This window comes from Ictalurus furcatus, chromosome 28 (assembly GCF_023375685.1).
Source record: "Ictalurus furcatus strain D&B chromosome 28, Billie_1.0, whole genome shotgun sequence".
NCBI classification, from domain to species: Eukaryota; Metazoa; Chordata; class Actinopteri; order Siluriformes; family Ictaluridae; genus Ictalurus; species Ictalurus furcatus.
The window spans coordinates 14,547,270-14,569,197 of record NC_071282.1 but is presented as its reverse complement, the minus strand read 5'-3'; the positions used below and the strand labels follow the sequence as shown (position 1 = coordinate 14,569,197).

General features: G+C 40.3%; 1 protein-coding gene across 2 annotated transcripts; it reads left to right on the top strand.

The window, feature by feature from the left end:
- The first annotated feature begins 1,654 nt into the window (after window positions 1–1,654).
- On the top strand, window positions 1,655–20,642 carry rps6ka4 (ribosomal protein S6 kinase, polypeptide 4). Of its 2 annotated transcripts, XM_053618218.1 has the most exons (18): window positions 1,655–2,776; window positions 6,530–6,601; window positions 7,429–7,496; window positions 8,077–8,227; window positions 8,715–8,830; window positions 9,930–10,037; window positions 10,670–10,750; window positions 11,188–11,291; window positions 11,702–11,852; window positions 12,023–12,184; window positions 12,994–13,119; window positions 14,091–14,224; window positions 14,477–14,570; window positions 14,661–14,831; window positions 15,902–16,093; window positions 16,268–16,427; window positions 17,229–17,389; window positions 17,917–20,642. In XM_053618218.1, exons 1-18 carry the CDS (start codon window positions 2,686–2,688, stop codon window positions 18,109–18,111), a joined length of 2,337 nt encoding a protein of 778 aa, XP_053474193.1. In that variant the 5' UTR covers window positions 1,655–2,685; the 3' UTR covers window positions 18,112–20,642. The 2 variants fall into 2 exon arrangements, with proteins under 2 accessions (XP_053474193.1, XP_053474194.1); XM_053618219.1 differs by lacking the exon at window positions 1,655–2,776 and having other exon boundaries at window positions 6,693–7,496.
- Window positions 20,643–21,928: the final 1,286 nt, after the last annotated feature.

Below are 21,928 nucleotides of genomic sequence, written 5' to 3'. Positions count from 1 at the left end.
TAATATCAGTAGGTGGCTGGAATAGGATTATGGACAATCATGAATAATGTCAGTAATAATGACAGCCTGCATATCTATGCCCACCTATCTGATATCTTACCAAGCAACTATAATCCAAGCTGGTAATATGCACACTGCTGTCCAAGCACCTGCCCTGCCATATCCTCCCCCTCACTGTATCTGATTAGCCTTTACCACATAAAACAACACAAGACAGGTGCAACTGAACATGAAATTAGTTATAAGTGAAACACAAATTTTTGTAGTGGTACATTTAGGGTGTCTTTAAATAGACAAAATACATTTGGAAATCTGAAAGATATTCATTCATTTACTCAATTCATTCATTCCTTCGTCTTTAACCACTTTATCAGGGTCAGGGTGGTGGTGGATCCTGGGAACACCGGGCATGAAGCGCATGGATGAGTTGCAGGGAACAATCCATTGCAGGGAACCATGCACACACCTTCATACACTCATCCACGCTTTTGGGCATTTTGACAAACTCAATCCACCTACTGGGATTTTTTTTTTTGTGAGGTCGGAGGAAATCAGACAACATGTGAAACTGACAGTCACCCGAAGTAAGGATTGCACCGGGGACCCTGGAGCTGTGAAGCTACAAAGCTGCAAATCTACCTGATGTTGTATGAATATCATGATTAGTTATTATTAAGGGATAAAATATACACAATTGGCAGATCTCAGTGCCTGGAATTTGCTTAGAAACAGCATGGATCATGCAAAGAATTTCGACAACAAGTATAACTACTGGGGTGGCATGATGGCCACTCATGTTTTTACTTGATAGATCCTGATATTGCGCCCCTAAGTGTGAATGCGTGTATAAATGTGTGTGTGCATAGTGCCCTGCAATGGACTGCCTTTCCATCAGGGTGTGTTCCCACCTTTCAGCATTCCTGGGATAGGCTCCGGTTCCACAGCAACACCGAAGAGGATAAAGCATTGACTTAAGATGCATGTATGAATCACAACCAACCATTATCATGTTATTTAACAGTTATTAACCTATTTGACTGGTTATTTGAATTGAATGAGTTTAATTAAGGGTGGCACGCTGGCTTAGGGGTTTGACCCCTGTTTCCTCCCCCGGTCCAAAGACATGCGCTGTAGTTTGATCGGCATTTCCAAATTGTCTGTAGTGTGTGCGATCCTGTCCTACGATGGGTTGGCACCCTGTCCAGGCTGTCCCCTGCCTTCTGCCCTGAATCCCCTGGGATAGGCTCCAGGCTTCTTGCGACCCTGTGTAAGATAAACAGCTCAGAAAAATGGATAGATAGATGGATGGATGGGTTTAATCAATTACACAAAAACAAGTATATAGTCTATATCTAGATAGATATAGACAGTTCTGTTTTTGGAAACTTCAGGAAGAAACAACTCTTTCACCAATAAATAGCTGGAATATTAAATTACTGTACATACTGTAATGTGTTGTATTATTGTAATAATTAACATACATTTCTGAATTGTTAGATTCATAAAAATCCGCGCTGTACGGTTTTTATTTTACAGTTAAATAATAATAATAATAATAAAAAGTCTGACAAGCCCCTCATCTATCTACACAACTTTAAAAACAGCACTACTTCAGGGCTCAGTCCAAAAACCGCACAGTCTACTACAGTACCGGAAGTACCCCAGGTAGCATAGCTGTTATTTTGGCACACTATTTAAGACGGTAATTTGCGGTTTCGGACGGAACCCAGCCCAGAACCGGGTATATGTCAGGAACCAGTTCTGGGTGTGAACTTTACAACGCTACAAGAACTTCCCTTTCCAACCTTCCCGACGCGCCTCTGAAAACATTTCGGCTTCCGTAGCTGAAGTAGCTCATAGTGTAGACTTTTTTTCCCTCTCTCCTCCATTTCAATTATTTAATATTTTAAAAAATATATTTTTTCTTCTTTCGCGTTTAATTTGCAGGCGAAACTAAGTTCCGACGCGAAAAAAAAGAGCGTTAACGACAAATGTCATGGAGTTTTAATTAACTGTCAAGACGCATAGAAAGCCTATTAGCTTCCCTGTTAGCTCATAGGCTACTATGTCTTTTACTGAATGCTATTTGCACAGCTCTGTTAACGTTAATGTTAATGATAAATCGTCATATTTAATTTAAAGTGCCGAGTGAATGATAAGAAGTAAGGAGACATGTCCGTGTGGCTGTTTTTAAAACAAAAAACAACAACATTTCCTCGCGACATTCGTTAACATTTAGAAGAACGCTAGCCGATAGCTCGAAGTAGGAAACACGGTAATAGTGTCCACGTCTTGGTGCTTAAATAACTGTTTCTCGGCGTCGGTGCTTGTGTTTATACTCAAGAAATTATCTGGTGAAAAATGAAAAGGATTTAATGCACTCGCATAGCATATAAAAGCGATCATATCACGAGTGATATTTTGGTTGTATCGAGAATTTAAATACACAGCAGAGTGGACATGTCAGAAGGGTTTCTGAGTTGAGGCATTGTCGGGGGAAAAAAAACAAAAACAAAACAAAAACAAGCATGTCCTTCATTCATGCCCGGGTCTGATGAGCATGAAGATTATGCGGATGTTTTTGATGAGTTTACACACTCTGTGCGGTTGTAAATAAGTGGGGTTCATATAGATGGTTGTACACCGGAAGAGAACTGTGTCCAAATCCTGAATTTCAGCAGCAACATGTCCGGAGACAGCAGCAGCAGCAGCGGGGAGGACTCGGACAGAGAGAGCCGAAAGAAAAGCTGCACCGTTAAACTTGAGATCACTAACGGTGGGTGATCACCTACACACACCTGCTATCATTTCAATCCATATGGTGTTTCATACACTCTCAGAAAAAGAAAGAAAAAAGGTACTAAATTGCACATTTAGTTGTCTTGTCGCTGAGGTGGTGCTATCAAGGGTTACACCTGTCGTACATTTAGTGTGTATTACAAGCCATCCTTCCTTCCTTCCTTCCTTCCTTCAACTCCCCCAACGCTGTATCCTTTTCAGGGTCACGGGGAAACCTGGAGCCTATCCCAGGGAGCATCGGGCAACAGGGTGCCAATCCATCGCAGGGCACACAATCACACACACATTCATATATACGGACACTTTTTTTTGGACATGCCAATCAGCCTACCATGCATGTCTTTGGACTAGGGGAGGAAACCTGGAGTACCCGGAGGAAACCCCCGCAGCACGGGGAGAACATGCTAACTCCGCACACACAGGGCCACGGTGGGAATCGAACCCCCAACTCTGTAGGTGTGAGGCGAACGTGCTATCCACTAAGGCACCGTGCGCCCCCAATAGAAACCATGACGCATAATCTAATGGTTTCCAATACAAAAAAACTTACTCTGGCTCTTACACCTCTTCTCTGCGCACTTTGCTTCTCTAGAACGCAATTATAAATCTTGCATACTTGTAATGTTCTCCACTCGATATATCGCTTTGTTTGTATTTCCTCATTTGTAAGTCGATTTGGATAAAAGCGTCTGCCCGACGTAAAATGTAATGTAAAAGTAAACCATCAGATGTTAACCATAACCTAATGCTTTCTGTGATGTAGTAGGACGTATTAAGGACGTTGTTCCTTAATGGTGTCGACTAGACATAACATGCCACCAACAGAAAGCAGCACATTACCAGTAGAGATCTGCAGGGACCGTTAAAACCAATACAATCCACATATTTCCATTATAACCATTAAAGAGTCGTGCCCTGCGATGGATTGGCAAACTGTCCAGGTTGTACCACGCCTTGTCCGGCGATGCTCCCTGGGATAGGTTCCAGGTTCCCCGTGACACTGAAGATGGATGGAACCATTAAAGAGTCATGAAACAGATTTTAATAGAGGTGTTTGTGTCGCACTTCATAAAAGACAACGTTAGCATCTGATAATTTTAATTGTAGGATAATTGCTGGAGAAATCTGGTTAATTTTGAGCCCCCCCGCCGCTATTTTCGTCCTCCGGGTTTAAAGTCTACATCGTGTCGACGTCACAGGCAGTGACATGGCAATGCACTATAGTACTTCGATGGCGCGTCGATGTCTCATAATTATTCATGAGACTGAGTGTTCTTATCCTATGAGAAGACGCTGTCTCTTAATTATTCGTGACAGCACGTGGTGCTTTCCTGTGACAGACGTGCTTTGCCCTGCCAGGCCCACTCCCCTGCCTTCTTCTCACTGCCATCCATGCCCATTTAACTTGCATTTTTCAAACAGATTGTGAGGTAGACTTGAACTGAAAGGGGGTGGGGTTAATGGACATTTAAAACCATTACAGATTGTGTGAGGCTTTTTTATTATTTTGTATTTTTGTTTTTTTCAGCAGGGCTGGTCAGGTACAGTAGTCTATCCATGTGGTGGGAATACACGCTGGGTGGGTGCATCACAGAGCACCATACACATTCATATCTAAGGGTAATTCAGAGTCGCATGTGTCTGGGATTTAAGGAGTGACACCGGAAAACCTAGAGGAAACCCTCAGGATCACAAACCTCCGGATCGAACCATGAAGCTGCAATGCTACATACTGCTCCACCACGCTGCCAATTTAGTCCATTTATGCACCTGAAATCATGTCTAAGGGCGCACTACAGGGTGTCCCCAAAGTCTTTAAGATGTTGGACTGTTGATCGGAAGGTCATGAGTTCAAATCCCAGCATTGCCAAGCTGCCAATGCTGGGCCTTTGAGCAAGGCCCTTAACCCTCAACTGCTCTGTTGTATAAATGTAAGTGTAAATAGGGGACTGTGTTTGCCAGCACCATGTCGGTTATGTCATTGTTAGGTGGATGTTCGCAAACGGCCACATCTCGGTTGGTCTGCAACACTTCCAGTCTTTTTGAATGAGAACGATTTCAATATGTTCTTCTTTTGTCAAAGGCATTGTTAAACGCTATCTAAAAGACATTTCGCTTAATTTGCAAAGTGTTAATTTTCCCCTATGTGTGGAGAACTTTTGCGGCACCCTGTATATCCACATTTCAAAGTTAAAACGAATAAAGACAATTAAAGACACAAAAGATGTACCCTTGAGGTGCGACAAGGACACTTTTTTTGAGAGAGTTGACAAACTACAGTCATAACACTCCACGTTTTTGGAAAAGTAGATGGAAAAGCTCCTATTATTTGAATTGAGGCCACCGACAGTGATAGACCTATGTGCATAGTTAAATTTTGCTCAAGAGGAAGCGTGTAAAGACACGTACGTTGCAGAACAGGTGCAACACTTTGTGTTACGCCGTAAACAGCAGTCTATAGTATAATATCTGAAGGAAATTGAAATCTGGCTATTTGTGAAATGTAGGTATGTACGTCATGAAGACCTGGACCTCCAACACTGGTCGGATTTAATTTCATGCCGTGGGGTGTGTGCGAGATCTTGTTTGACTTGACACAGATGTTGCACTTGTGCATTAGGACAAATCTCAAAGCAGGCTGCCGTCATGCCTGTGATGTTTTGCATAACTTGGCAACAGAGTAAGTGAAGGATGTCCATATCAGATTATTATCACATGTTGGTCCATATTGAGTGCTCTGATATCACTATCTATTATATCAGAAGTGAAACAATTCCCAGCTATATGTTTTGTATTCCTAGTGAAATGTTTTATACCACCGTACGGTTGTTACCACCCGAAGTGAATTCTTTTCTTATAACAACTAATCCCGAAGTGTTTTAATCAGCGTTTATTTATATATATATTTTAATTTATTAATGAACAGTGCCTTCACACTGTTCGTGTTATCACTTGCCTCTGGTGAAAAACTTACTGGCATTTAAACATCTACTTCACTGTGTCAACGATTAGATGAGGTTTTTTTTCTTTGTAAGTAAAAACACATCTATTATATGTTTATTATTAGGCTTATATTATGTCTATTGTCCGCCATTCAAGTCGTTGTGCAAGTTGTGTTACTATAGAAACGAGGGAATTAATATAAACCTGTGATTTGCCTGGCAGCCGAAACTGCTGTCAGAGCTGCTGTTATTATGTTGTAGAATCTCAGACCTAGTTGCTTCTCAGTGTTGTCATTTGTTCAGTTGTTCATTATATTTTTATGTAATTTCATCTTCAGTTTTTAGTAATAAGCAGTATCTTAGGAATTAACAATGTCCTTTAGGTCTTTGATAAGAAATTCACTCCAGTTTTGTCGGTGTGGGCTGTTCTGTTTTCTCAAAATGGTGGGGGGAAAAATGGTGTAATCAATATCATTTATTTTTCTTTTGTTTAATACATGTTTTTAATTTGTTTTATACTTTAACGTTCATTTGGGCAAGTTTAGTTTTGATTTCAAACCTCGATTAGTGTGGAATGGTCAAGCCAATCTGGCAACCCTATTCTGTCCCTGACATTGATACTATCAGTGTCGAGATGACAGACAGAGAAAGACAGATTGTGTGTGTGTGTGTGTGTGTGTGTGTGTGTGTGTGTGTATATGTGCATGCCCTCATGCCCGCCTGTGTGTGTTTGCGTGAACGAGAACATGATTAATCCCTCTCACAGTTCTCCATTGCTCTCTCCACAGCGAATCTCACAGGACACACTGAGAAAGTTGGCATGGAGAACTTTGAACTTCTCAAAGTGCTTGGCACTGGAGGTGAGACACCCGGCCAGACTGTTGCTCAACATTCCGCCTCCCGTGATTATTTCCTCCAGCTTGTCTGCTGTCTTTCTGTTTTGGCACGCAGGGTCATTGTAACATTTTGGGCTGAGAAGTGAAACGGCGGCTGAACTGGCGGCTGCCTGGAGCTATGAAATGGCTCGTGTCTACACGAGATGTTAATCACACAACAAAGAGTGTTAATAATTGATAGGGAAATAGTTTATATAACAGTTTAAATCACAAGTATGCACAGTATATAGCTTTTAATCATATCAAGCTAGTTATTACATTATCACCTCCACTATGCGTTATATATATATAGTAGGTTCACTGACATAAAAAATCCCGTTACAGTATTTTCAGCAATATTATATTGTTTACTGTTCAGTAATCATTTGTGTTTTTCAGTAATAGGTTTTATATATTTTAAGTGAATTTTTAGAAAGCAGCAGAAATGTAATTAGATTAGCTGGTTTTATAAAATGCATAATTATGTTACTGTTATATTTATAATAGAGGAGTCATCAATTTTACAGAAAACACAATTCAACTGTTCATCATTTTCTTTCTATATGTGTATCTCTTTCTCTGTTTTTCTCTCTGTGTGTTTCTCATTCTGTTTTTTCGTTGTCTGTCTATCAGATTCTCTCTTGGTGTCTCACCCTCTGTATATCTCACTGCTTTGTCTCTCTCTCTCTCGCTCTCTCTCATATCATCTAGCAAAACCTGACTGCAAAATGTCAGTCTGTCCTCAGCTCTTATCTCATATCCAGTTATTCACAAATAAACTGAAACAGCCTCGTCTCTCTCTTATTTACCAGCCTACGGAAAAGTGTTCCTGGTCCGGAAGATCAGCGGCCACGATGAAGGCAAACTTTACGCCATGAAGGTTTGTTTACTATTTCCCATCCTGTCATTATATCACACACGTATATTACTCCCATTACTAGTAACACACCAACGATCCTGCATGAAGATTACTGCGGCTCCTTTCTTCACTTCGCTTCTTGTCATTGAGCCATCGTGTGAGGAAGGATGTTGAATTACGTAACAGCAGGATACTGTTGCTAACTGTGATCACTGAACACTTGGAAGTGACGGTCAGCACAGAATGTCGTGCTCAGAAGTTGAATTGAGAAACACGGCGGACCCGAGGTGTCACTGAAATTGTGAAAGAACTGCTATCTTAATAAAAACCACCAGAAGCTCTTAAATGATAGGACATAGCAGAGTGAGAAATGGAAATGTATGTTTCTCAGAATCCAGGTCAGTGTTGCCAGGTTGAGCGATTTTGCTCCTAATATGATGGAGGAAATTCTTCGAGTTGGTAAATAGGATTTAACCTCCGCAGGATTTCCACGATTAGAGGATAACGTGGTACCCGAAATTTTGTCCTGTGAGGCTCCTGACCCATCTTGTATGTTCCTGATAAGTGTTCTGTATAATTAAAAAAAGATTCCGATGTGCAGGTTCTGAAGAAGGCAGCAATCGTTCAGAAGGCGAAGACGGCAGAACACACACGGACAGAGAGGCAGGTTCTCGAACACATTCGCCAGTCGCCTTTCTTGGTCACGCTGCACTACGCCTTTCAGACCCAGACCAAACTCCACCTTATCCTGGGTGAGAACTCGGCCAAATCCAATGTAGCAACATTTATTTAAAGTCTATCAATTTAAAAATATATATATATTTTAGTATTGAGCAAATGAAGTCTTTTAATAGCTTATATTTATATACCACAGCACATTTGGAATTCTCAGATCTGATTGGTCAGAAGGTGTTCAGTAATTTTCTTTACCAGCAGTTGTGTAACAAGTGTTTTATTCCACATATTGAACAGAAATCAGGAATGTGTTTATACTTAAGACAGAATATCTCTCTTTATTTCATTGCATTGCTTCATTTGTTTGCTTTACCTACATGCAAAGATTGTTTTAGTGATGAGAAAGTGATGAAGTTGATGTATTCAGGGGCTAAAGGTAAAAAAACAAACAAACAGTAAAACTGAGTGATGCATAGAGATTATTATTACACCATTAGAAGTAGACACGGCATTTATTAAGCCCAACTTTACTCATATGCGTCTGGTTTGTTGGTGTGTGTATAGATTACGTGAGCGGAGGAGAGATGTTCACTCACCTGTACCAGCGTGATCACTTCAATGAGGATGAGGTGCGAATCTACGTTGGAGAGATTGTGCTCGCGCTGGAGCACTTGCACAAGGTGAGACTGAGATGTCCAGCTGTTTCACTCCCTGTATATATATTATACAGTGGTGCTTGAAAGTTTGTGAACCCTATGACCTAAAACATATATATAGACAAAGAGAACCCAATTAAACAAATGAGACAAAAATATGAGACAGTTTCATTTGAAGATGAAATTAGTCAGGTGTTTTCAATCAATGGGATGACAAAAATGACAATATTTTTGTCTCATTTGTTTAACTGGGTTCTCTTTGTCTATATATATGTTTTAGGTCATAGGGTTCACAAACTTTATCTTCTTTTAGGACTCGTGTGGAAAATCTGATGACGTTTTAGGTCATATTTATGCAGAAATATAGAAAAAAATCTACAGGGTTCACAAACTTTAAAGCACCACTGTGTATATCTTTATAGAAAAAAAAACACCTGACAAATTACACACAATTTACACAAATAGTCAGTATTTTGTTTCTGTCTCCAGTTCTGTTTACACACAGATGTTGAAAATTGAAATAATAATAATAATATGTGCTGCTTAGGGGCACATAATGATAATTATAATAATGATAATGAGTCTTTATTGGTCACATATACATATGCACCGTGAAATTCTTTTTTTCACATACACTAGCATGTTAAGAAGTTGGGGTCAGAGCACAGGCTCAGCTATGATACAGCGCCCCCTGGAGCAGAGAGGGTTAAGGGCCTTGCTCAAGGGCCCAACAGTGGCAGCTTGGCAGTGCTGGGCTTAAACCCACGACCCTCCGATCAGTAACCCAGAGCCTTAACCACCATGCCACCACTAGCCCCTGTGGTGTGATTATGTGATTATTGGTATAAAATCTAAATGTCTTTCTTGGATTTAGTCCTTTTTTTTCTTTCTTCCCCAAAGTATAGATAACTTTTGATTGTTTTTTTTTTTTTTTTGGTACTGCGATAAATTGGCACGTCTGCGATTTAAGGATATTAACTAGATCCATAGGGGATTAGCACAAACTGGGTTAATATGTCTGTCGTTTTCTGATGCATCACTGCTATTGTCGCTATACGCGCTACACTCTGTATCTCTGATGTGTGTCAGTGTGTTTTTAACTGTGTTGGTGTGATGTCTGCAGCTTGGCATCGTGTATCGGGACATTAAACTGGAGAACATTCTGCTGGACAGTGATGGTCATGTGGTGCTCACTGATTTTGGCCTGAGTAAGGAGTTTTTAGAGGAGGAGGTGAGTCAAACAGCTTCTGTAGAAGTATGTGTGGTTGACTAGTATAGAGTAGTGCTGGGTGATGTATTGATAAAAATAAGACAAGGGTAGAAATTCGTCAACTGCCAGGAAGTTTCTGCTGCAGTGTAACAACTAATGTTTTTAGTTAACAGAGTTGCTCATTTCTGCCCCTTTTCCTTAAAGGGCAGTTTAGGAGACATATATATAGTTTTAATAGAGGGGTGGATTTGGTTCGGGGAAGCCAAAAGCTTCTCTTTTTTGTATTGCATTGTTCCTATCTGGCAGCAAAGAGCACTAAAATGACAAACTGCTCCTTTAATGTGGATGTGAGTCGCTTTCTGCTTTTAGTAGGAAGTGTGGCATGAAAGGAAGTGGTGTGTGACACAACTAGTGTGTGGTCGTCCATAATTAGACAACCGTGGTTAGGACATTTTGACAGCCCTGTACCAGTGCAGATCTGTTTAGCATAAATTAGGTAGCAGAATCCACACAAAACTGTGTGTTTGTGAATTTTTGCGTGCACACACTCGTTGTTTTTCCTATTCATACATAATGCTAGAATTCTCTTGTACAATCATGTACACATTGTGTAAGGATAATGAATCAACACACATGCTCTCCTGTGCTAACAGAAAGAGAGGACCTACTCATTCTGTGGTACCATTGAGTACATGGCCCCAGAAATCATCAGAGGAAAGGCTGGCCACGGCAAGGTTAGAACAAGTGCTCCGGATAATGTCTACTTATTTTCTTGTCTTTCTTTCTTTTCTTTCTTTCTTTTGTCTTTTTCTTTTATTTCCTTTTCTTCCTACCTTCCTTCCTTCCTTCCTTCTTTCCTTCCTTGCTGCTTCACTATCTTCCTTCCTTTCCTCCATCCTTTATTCATTCCTTCCTTACTTGTTTCCTTCCTCACTCCCTTCCTTCCTTCCTTCCATTCTTCATTCGTTCCTTCCTGCCCCACTATCTACCTTCCTTCATTCCTTTCTTCCTCACTCCTTTCTTCCTTGCCCCTCCCTTTCCTCCCCTCCCTCTTGCCTCCTTCCTTTATTCATTTTCTTGCTTGTTTAATTCCCTGCTTGCTTCCTTCTCTCTTTCCTTCCTTCCTTCTACTCATTATTAGTCCTTATGTTTCTATACTCTGTGTCTGTAGTCAGTAGATTGGTGGAGTTTAGGGATTCTCATGTTCGAGTTGTTGACCGGTGCGTCTCCTTTCACCTTGGAGGGCGAGAGGAACTCCCAGAGTGAGGTGTCCAAGTGAGTCTGTATTTCGCTGTCTCTCTCTCTCTCTCTCACACACACACACACACAATTTTGCACTACTATTTTCCTCATGTCCACTTCATTCCTGCACTCTAGTTCCAGTCACATCCCAGTGTTATTACACATTCTCCCTCACACACGCTCATTTGTTCTGCCTTATTTTCCCTGTTCACTTATAACATTATCCCTCATCTTCTGTATCCCACTCCATAATGCTGTAAAGCCTCTAATGAATTACTTTAGGAAGCACTTAAATTAGCTTGTGGGGGAGGATTGATTCATTTAGAGTTGATGTCTCTCTCTCTCTTGTCTGCATCTCTCGTTCTGTCTCTTCATCGTTCTTATTCGTCTGGCTCTCTCTGATTTAATCTCTCTAATCTCTGGTTCTCTGCTCTGTCTTCCAGACGTATCCTACGCTGTGAGCCTCCTTTCCCCTCTTTAATCGGGCCAGTGGCTCAGGACCTGATCAGGAAGCTCCTGGTAAAAGACCCACATAAGAGACTGGGTTCTGGGCCCAGAGGAGCCGAGGACATTAAGAGTCATCCCTTCTTCAAGGTACTGTGCATCACGCACTCTTTCACTTCTTCTCTTGTTTTTGTGCTAGAGGAGGTATTGGAGGAATAGGATTTGGTTTGGGATTGGTGCAGAATGTCAAAGTCTGGTGGAACACTGGAAAATAAAATAATAGGATGAAAAAAATCAAACCCGGTTCTCTCTCGATGTAGGGTTTGAATTGGACAGATTTAGCAGCGAAGAAGGTCGCAAGTCCGTTCAAGCCAGAGCTGCGTAATGAGCTGGATGTGGGGAATTTTGCTGAGGAGTTCACAGGCATGGATCCAGTCTACTCCCCTGCTAGCACGCCTCCCAGCACTGACCGTCTCTTCCAGGTATACACACGGACATAGACTGACTCAAACAGTCACTTCTTAGTCAGATTACAAGTGTGTTTTTAAATGCTAAATCTAGACACAATTAGACAAAAAATAAATAAATAAGCCACCAGACAGAGGAATCATATATATATATATATATATATATATATATATATATATATATATATATATATATATATATAATATACACATACATACATACATACATACACATATATATGTGTATATATATGTGTGTGTGTGTGTGTGTATAATGTATATATGTATATGGGATTATATAATATGATTGTAATCATATTATATGCATATTTTTATGCATAGATCTCTAAATGCCAAGTTAGCACATTTAAGCTCATCACTATCGCTGTCAGTTATGTTTAATTAAATAAGGAAGAATATTATGAGTCTGATTAAATTAGGATTAATTGTACAACACAGCTTTAGCTAAACTCTTCGGTTTTATTTTGATTCGTCTGGTTTTCAAAAGAAAGCTGCCTTTTTTCCCCTCTCATGCCTACAGCCTAACCTAAATCTAACCATAACAAACAGAATTCGAAATTACAAATGTATTTCTGTTAGAGTTTTTAAAAACGAAGGCTGATATCAGTGTCAGCAGAATGCTTTTACATCATTCAGAATCATTCCTATTCATACTTTTCAAAATCAAGTGAAACAGTACACATACTCCCCAGTGAACCCTTCCCAAACCAGACTGCTGTTCCCAGATATACACAAGCCCTATGCTTTCACAGACTCCCTCGGACATCATCTTTTCCTGCTTCACTCCTCTTTCTTAATTGCAGGGCTACTCGTTCGTAGCTCCATCCATCTTGTTCAACAAAAACGCGGTGATGGGAGATTTCCTGGACGCTCCAGTGAGCGTGGACCGACCTGGCTCTGCTACGGTTCAGCGCAGTGCCATGTTAAAGGTACTGCTAAATGCTAACGTCCAAATTCTTAACGGCTATTCAGAAACGGGAGCTTGAAACATGTTAACCGTATTATTCCTTCTTCAGATAGGAATCAGTACATCTTTGAATATAATGTTGTTGTTTTATTAATCATACATAATAAATGGCAAGAGGCTCATGGCTCATGCTATAAATTTTATGTACTATACATTTGAATTACTATTGACATTACAGTACACAGACTGTCGGTTTGTTTATGCAAAATTATTGTCACCCTTTATTTAAAACTTTATAAGTCATATTTTGCTATTTATTTCAAACAATTTTGTTTCTGCAAACAATTTATACTTTTGGGAGCACTGAGTCTCTTCCTGTAATGTCTTTCCTGACAAAGTTGGAGGTGCTTTTAGAGGGATTTTGGATTTTTTTGTGTCTTATGGACTGCCATTTTTAATTCAAACCACAGGTTTTCATTTCACTATGGCCAAATCGTAACCTCCTGGCAGAGGTTTTGAACTGAAATTGTATGTAAAAAGTATGTAACAGGATTCATGATGGCGCCACCACCACCATGTTTTACAGTGTATATATTAGGTACGGGGTCTTTTCCATGTAATCAGTCCTCTTTTTTCACCAAACCAAAATCAGTTTTTATCTCATTTAATTTCATTGTAGCTCTAATGACACATTATGTGCATTATGATAAATGCATTATGTGCGTTATATAAACGCATTATGTTGCATTTTGTGGGTTCCTTTCAAGAACTTTCATGCAACCCTTTTAAAGATGGGTGATGTATTATAGTATTATGGAATGTAACTTTTAAAACTGCACTCTCAGTTCTTTCCCATCTTTCTCACTATGGGTGTGGGACGTGTTTTGTAATTTTCCTGGAGGGTGCCAATAATTCTGGAGTCGCAGGGTAATTCTTATTCTGTTCATAACTGTTTAAGCTGTTTTTATTTCTTCACGTTGTTCTCTCTCTTAGGAGTCCCAGTTTTTCTTGCATTACGAGCTGTGTCTTCAGGGGCCGCCGCTGGGCGAGGGCAGTTTCTCCGTCTGCAGGAAATGCAGGCACAAGCAGAGTGGCCAGGAGTACGCCGTTAAAATCATCAGCCGCAGGTGTGCAGAGTATAGCAAACAAGCCAGAGTATGGAGGGCAGAAACCAAAAAGCAGTTCAAAGGCAGCATAGATACAGTTTGTCCAAAAATATATTATGAATAATAAAAAAAAAGTTCTAGGTTGAGTTTGAATAACCATTTTCATATGGGAGTCTCAGTCTTTGCTTCAGTATTCTTGGCTCTAGGCCATGTATGGGATTCTGAGTGAAAGCTTTTTGCCCATGCATAAATAAACTGGTGTTGTTGCTGTAGGATGGAGTCCATGACTCAGAGGGAGATCGCAGCACTTAGACAGTGTGAATCTCATCCGAACATAGTTACCCTCCATGAGGTCTACACCGATCAGGTATTTGGCGCTCATATCGTCCCTTAAATGCCCTTCTGCTGTCTGGAGGTCATTATTCACTCCTTATAATCTACTTCTCTCCGCTCTCAGTATCACACATATATGGTAATGGAGCTGTTGCGTGGGGGCGAGCTGCTGGAGAGACTGAAGAAAAAGAAACTGTTTGCCGAAGGGGAGGCCAGTCAACTGATGAAGAGCCTGGTGTCAGCCGTCAGCTTCATGCATGAGGCCGGAGTCGTGCACAGAGACCTCAAGCCAGAGGTGAATATATGAATAAATAAACAGATAAGTGATAGACGAACTGATGAGAATCCAGAAATAACTTCAGCACAAAGATGGATAGTGTTAATACACTTTTAAAGGTAATGTAATAAACTTGAAAAAATAAAAAGCAGCAGTTATATTATAAACTCATCCACTGTACACAACAAACGAGATCCTAATCGTGTTCTTTGCAGGAAATAACGATGCATTTACATCTGATTTGCATGCGAATGTGGGAATTTGCCTGATGAGTAGGTGTGCAACGTTCAACCCGAACTAAACACGAGTGTGGTCAGCATTACAACAGCGGCTTAGGGGGAAAACGCAGATTGGGTCAATACCATACACACGCCTAAAGCTCAATAAGTGTTTAAAATACGTAAATATACAACGCAAATTAAAAAGTACAAGCATTTTACTCCACATTGAAATGTGTAAGTATGTCTTATGCAATATGGTGTAAAGGAATTCTAGTTATTTATGCATTCCTAAAGGTGTTATGGTATTCCTCTGAGATCAGGTCAAAACCGAGGCACTTGCGTGTCGAGCTACGTCGAGTATATTAATAACACATAACCATAAATTCTTCTTACTGAAGAAGTGACCCCATTTCTTAGAAAATTAAATTCACTAAAAATCATGAAGGCATTTCACCAACACTTTATGATAGACTTAAGGGAATTTGGAGTCAGCTGATTTTCCATTGCGTTCTCATGTTGGGGAAATTCCTGTCTGAGGTAATCACACACACTGTACTGATCTGGAAGATAGAATTTAGGTTGAAAATCCACGCGTTCTCCTTTAGAGCTGGTGAAGGCTGTGTACTCAAGGGCTGGGCTCCATTCTTTATACATCGCTTAATAAATGCATTATAAGTTGATGTATGTCACATTTACGCTTATATTCCAAACAGGCTAATTTGTTTTTGGTTTTTTTTTTCTCTTTGGCTCACTCCTGAGCTGACTTGACCAAAAAAAATGGAAAAAAAATGTGTTCAGTAATGCTAAATTTTTTGTTCTCCCTCCGTCTTTCCTCCTGCTGGCTTTCTTTCTCTGTCCCTTTCTCAGAATGTCCTTTTTGCCGATGAGGCTGAGGACTCGTTGCTGAAAGTGATTGATTTTGGGTTTGCACGCTTGTTTCCAGCGGGCAGCGCTCCTTTGCAGACGCCATGCTTCACGCTGCAGTACGCCGCGCCCGAACTTTTTCACAACTCCGGATATGACAAGGCGTGCGACCTCTGGAGCCTTGGCGTCATCCTGGTGTGTGTATGAGTAGAAATGAAGACCAATGAGGGATTTGTAATTTGCATCTAAAATTTTTTTTTTTATCTTTGTCTCTGTGCACAGCTATATTGCATCAGAAATTTCTCTTATTACGTAACGCTATATATGAGACTTCATGTGGTGGCTGTAACATGTGCTGTTTTTCATCAGTACACCATGCTCTCCGGACAAGTCCCATTCCAGAGTGAGAAGAAAGGAATGACCTCATCGCATGCTGCCGACATCATGCACAAGATTAAAGAAGGAGACTTCTCATTGGATGGCGATGCTTGGAAAGGCGTGTCCGAGGAAGCCAAAGATCTAGTCAGAGGTCGGTTCTCCGGCTACCACATCATCACCGTATTATTTGCATTTATCTATAAATATAGATTATAATGTACAGTTTAGATCTGTATAATCAGAATCAGCAGTTTCCCATTTAAAAAAAAAAACTTTTTTAAATGCAGGGGCTGTGCTAAGATGACTCTGTATTAATATAATGTTTGCAACTTTATTTTCAACATGGGCAGCTTTAAAGGTCTTGGTTTCAACCCCAGTGTGTCAGACCACACTTATAAATTAGTCATCAGGATTGTGACTAATGTTATTAGTCATTACGTGTAGGTGGAATAGTAATATGTTGAAGAACTGGTAGCTCTGGAACTAATACAAATATATATATAAACAGGTTGTTTATATATCCTTGAAGAAAGTAAGCTGTCAAGAGAAAAAAACTTGTCATTTCTTTCCTAATACTTGGTTATGCCTCCCCTCGCCTTAATGACAGTGCGCCTTAATCCTATCAGATAAAGATGCCACTAGTGTCCTGTATATTGTAGCCCACTCTTACACTGACCTGCCCTTCCAAATAATCCTGTGGGATTGAGGTCCAGTCAGAGTTTCTCAGTGTTCCATCCTGCTCATTGACATCGATGTTCTTTTTTTGTGTGTGTGCACCCTACAGTCGTCATCCTGGAATGTGGGAATATCAGCCTCAAACTAACCAGCCGCTTTTACATTACGAGTTACATTCATCCGGGGATCTTAGGATAGCCAACCTTTTTTTATTTAAATTTTTTAATATAATATCTCTCTCTCTCTCTCTCTCTCTCTCTCTCTCTCTTTTACTCAGGTCTGTTAACAGTCAACCCCGAGCGGCGACTCAAACTTTCAGATCTGAAGGAGAACGCGTGGCTGCAGGGCGGAGGCGTGTCTTCCACTCCTCTCTGTACCCCTGATGTCCTGGAGTCCAGCGGACCCACCGTCCGCACCTACGTCAACGCCACGTACAAGGTTAACCGGCAGCATCGTCCTTTATTTATTAGACTTAAACTGGTTTTTCATCAAATTTCTAGCAATCTCAAGCCCAGAGTATACTTCACTTTTTACGCGTACGCTAGGAACAGTATGCGTGACGCATCAGAGAGGTCGCACATGTGCATTTAATTCTTTTTCGCTATATAGTTGTTCCACAAGGTGGCAGCAGTGACCCACGGCTGTGGATTCTCAAGGTAGTCGAAGAAGAGATGAGTGCAAGCTCTTTTCTGATCGAGTTGCCGCACAGACCATCTTCTCTTTCTCTTTTTTAAATTTCTTCTTCCTCTAGTAACAAGTGAAGCAGCATGTCTTTCTCCTCCATTGTTCTTCGTGTTGTTGTGATTTACTATATGGACACTTCGGTCACGTAGGCACAGTGCGGAACAAAACATCTGTGTTTGTTGAATTCTCCGAAAGCAGGAATCGAATTATTTCTGCATTTATAACTTTTTTTCAGTAATGGTTTCACTCATTTTGCTTTTTTATATCTCTGTCTCCCTCAGGCGTTTAACCGAGGCAAGCGGGAGGGTTTCTTCCTGAAGAGTGTGGACAATGCACCACTGGCCAAACGCCGCAAGCTGAAGATGACCAGCACAGGCGTGGAGACGCGGCGCAGCTCTTCGTCCTCGTCTTCCTCGTCTTCCTCCTCGGCTCCTCACGTCAAGACCCAGATCCCGGACGACGAACCGAAACTGTGACCCTTACCGACGATCCATCACCTCAGCTTTGACGCCGTCCGCCGTCTTGAGGCTACGTTGACGTCTAAATTTGGAAAAAGAGGTCAATGAAGGAAAGCATTAACTGAACGAATTAGAATTTCCTCAGAGAGAGCGAACTGAGAGATGAAGAAGGACAGATGTGAAGCTTAAGAGTCGAGACCGATCACTGGACAGTCGTTTAACTGAACATGACTGCTTGAAAACTCATCACGTATGAATCTATAAGGGGCCATCAGCGGCATGATCAAGCGGCAGATTATTGAAGCCAGCCAAAGGTTAAGTGACTGATGGAGAGTCCTTGTTTTTAGTGGACTCGAGACATCGGATGTTTTTAACGCGACGTGACCATTTTGATTTGATTGAATGTACACTTACGAAATGTTACCTTGCGCAAGGCGTTTTTAGCCAGTAGAGTTTTAGCAAGAAATTATTTTTCAAAAGGGAACTGGAGATTTAACAAGGCTAGGATGCCAGGACAGAAAAGCCATATGGAATAGAAGGGAATGATTTTAGAATTATTCTATTTAAACAAGAAACCCAAATTTGTCACTGTACAGATTCACATCTATAGAGAACAGCTTTATATGAATTATATACTGTATACATTAGAATGAATAGTGAATGTCACTGTACGAGAACGTGCTAAATGGCAATATACGCATGACGTTATTTATTTATTTTTTTGAAAAACCGAATCACATGATCGAAAAGATAAGCAACTTGAAAACTGTCACCAACTCTCTTTTGTTTAGTTCCGAACCTCAGATGCTTAATCGCTTGTATCGGTGCTACTTCATGTAGGAGGACGATGATGGTTTGAACGTTAGGATGTGGATGTGCCGTTAAAGGTACAATCGGTAGGAAAACTTGAACAATACTTTTGCTTCCAGAGGCTGTGATGTAAATCGACAGTGACCTTTTTTTTTTTTTTTTGGGCTTGATTTGAGTATCGTCCGTAGTATTTGTTACACCTTCGTAGCATTTTTACCAGTCTCTTTAATGAAAAGAGAGCAGTTCGTTTTGGGATTCGTTTAGATTTGAGAGCAAAACTCCTACTTATTGCACCTTTACGATCTGTCGTCTTAGTTTTGCGCATCTTGTGGTAATGATTTGTGTGTGAACTTGCATGCCAACTCTATAGAATCCTCAAACCAGAGAACTGTTTTGTTCCCGTACTTTAACATGCTGTATTTGAACAAAAAAAAAATCCACCACCTCTCCTTTTGCAAAAAAAAATCTTGCTCCTCTGCTTTCCTTCGAATTCTTTTAAAGGGCTTCAGCACACTCGCGTCTGAAGTGTGTGTTATCTATCACTGTGAGAGACGGAGAGCGCCAAGAAGCGAAGCTGTCTTTCACTTTTCATTATTTCCACCCTTCGCTTTTCAGGAGCTGCTGGAAAGGACAAGTCTCTGTTTCTCTGTAGTCTGCTGATCTCCTAACGGCGACTGAAGAGACACAGACTGAGAGACTCGAACGGACGGATTGAATAATGGTGTAAGGAAAGGGCGTGAAGTCACCGTGAACGCTCATTAAGCATTCATGAGGTTGGGATGTGATACTGCTGTGTGTGCCATGTTGTCCTGAAATGCAGCATTCTTCTCGTTTTCAATGCCAAAAATAATCCTGCAGCAAGGACACATTCATCATCGTCATGGTGCGATGACAACTCTGTCAAACGCACTTGACTTCGAAGGGCCCAAATCGGCGTACAAAGCACTAGCCCTCTGCCGTGTTTCGGTTTTCGTTTTGCCTCCACGTTGCATACGGAAAATAATGTGAACAAAACATGGCTCGAGTTTGACTTGCTCTTCTGATGGATTTGCTCTTTTTCAGTGTTTTTTTTTTTTTATTAAAACGTGACGATGCCAAACGAGTTCGCGTCCGACGCATTTAAGGACGCTTTTCAAAACCGTGACTAACGAACACACTGATCGTACACTTTAACCTCTTCGTTTTTCTTTTTTTTTTTCATCTGATGAAATCATTCTATGTTTCTACTTTGATGATGTCGCCGAAGTCGAGGGTGAAATCGATAACCTGTTTCCAGCTTTAAAAGAAATAGCGTCTGACACCTTTTGATATTTATTACGTTTTATTCCGCTGTGTTATTTTTGAGTAATGGTTACGGCTTCCTGCTTGCTTTTTTTTCAGGATCTGTGTGATTTTTGTGCGTCTGTTTTGAGTGATGTACTTTTTAGCCGTAAGGAACATCCTATTCTTTGCTCCTACAAGTCCTGCACACTGCACTAAAAACAAAATAGTATTTGTGGAAATTATGGAAATTCATGGCTTTAGATCACGAAGCGTTTATTTGTTGTAATGATTTCCTTGTCTTGAGTTTCTCTTGTTGGTGTTTTGAGTCCTTTTTTTTTTTATGTATCTTATGTTTTTAGTTCTGAATTGCATGTTTTACGATTTTACATTTTTATATAACAATTGGTGTTCTGTCTTCTGATAATAAGGTTGTTGTATTTTTTTTAAATTTTTTTTTTATAAGAAAAGAGCATTATGGAACTGAAATCAAATGCACTGTTTGAAGGCAACAGGAGATACTCCCTCCTCCTCCTCCTCCCCCCATTGAAAACACTGTTAAATCTCTAACAAAATATAAATCACTTCACTATTCTTAAATATCATCTAGTCTCTTATTTGACTCTGTGATTTATTAGACATGTACAAATAATCTGAAACATTTCATCCTGTCTGTTATCATTTTAAAGGTTGAAAACGTTTAGGGACTTTTATGCCAATTTATTCCAGTTTCAGGTTGCAAATCTGTTTTTTTTTTTTTTTTTTTTAATTGCCTAAAATCTATTTGAATATATTTCAGTTCCTTTTTAAAGATTTTAAGAGTCAATGTTAAAATATATACGTTTCTGAACAGATTGCTTGAGGATTTTGGAAGAACCCTTTTCTTAGATGTTCAAATGTGTTCATCCTGGAAGCTTTTCTTAAAGAAAAGCCATATAAGCTCTCTGTAGAACTTTAAGGGTTCCCTGAATGAAACGTAAGGTTGGACGATGAAGCCTGTGGCCAAAATATACAATAAGGGATGGGCATAAATATTAACCCTGTAACAGTGTAATATTATCAAACTAACTATTATACAAAAAAAACCTTATTTTGACATGGTCAGTCTTTCACAGTGGCCACGGTGACTTAGTGGCTAGCACGTTTTCCTCATACCTCCAGGTTTGGGGGTTCGATTCCCACCTCTGCCCTGTGTGCACAGACCCTGCATATCCTCCGCTTTCCTCCCCCAGTCCAAAGATATGCTTTGTAGGCTGATTGGCATCTCTAAATTGTCTGTAATGTGTGTGGAACTGTGCCCTGCGGTGGGTTGGCACCTTGTCTGGGGTGTCCCCTGCCTTGTGTCCTAAGTTCCCTAGGATAGGCTCCAGGCTCCCTGCGACCCAGTGTAGGATAAGCGGTATAGAAAATGGATGGATGGAGTCTTTCGAAGCCAGAAATGCCCTTATTTAAAAACTTAAATTTATTTATTTAAAAAAAAACAACACATAACACACGTTTTTATGATCACACCACCGATCAACTTCAGTTTAATGCGACTATTCAGATATTAGGAAAATTAGACATGCGAATGTGTACAATTGTATTTATTATTATTTTTTTTTTTTTTATTCCTGAACCTTCCACCCACAGGATTTCAACTAGTTACACTGTGTTAAAAGTTGTAAACGATGCCATGTGTTAACAAGCACTTTCACCTCTAGTAATATTAAAATATTATTATTGCATTAAAACCGCAGTGAGCCTATATATACTGTATATAGTT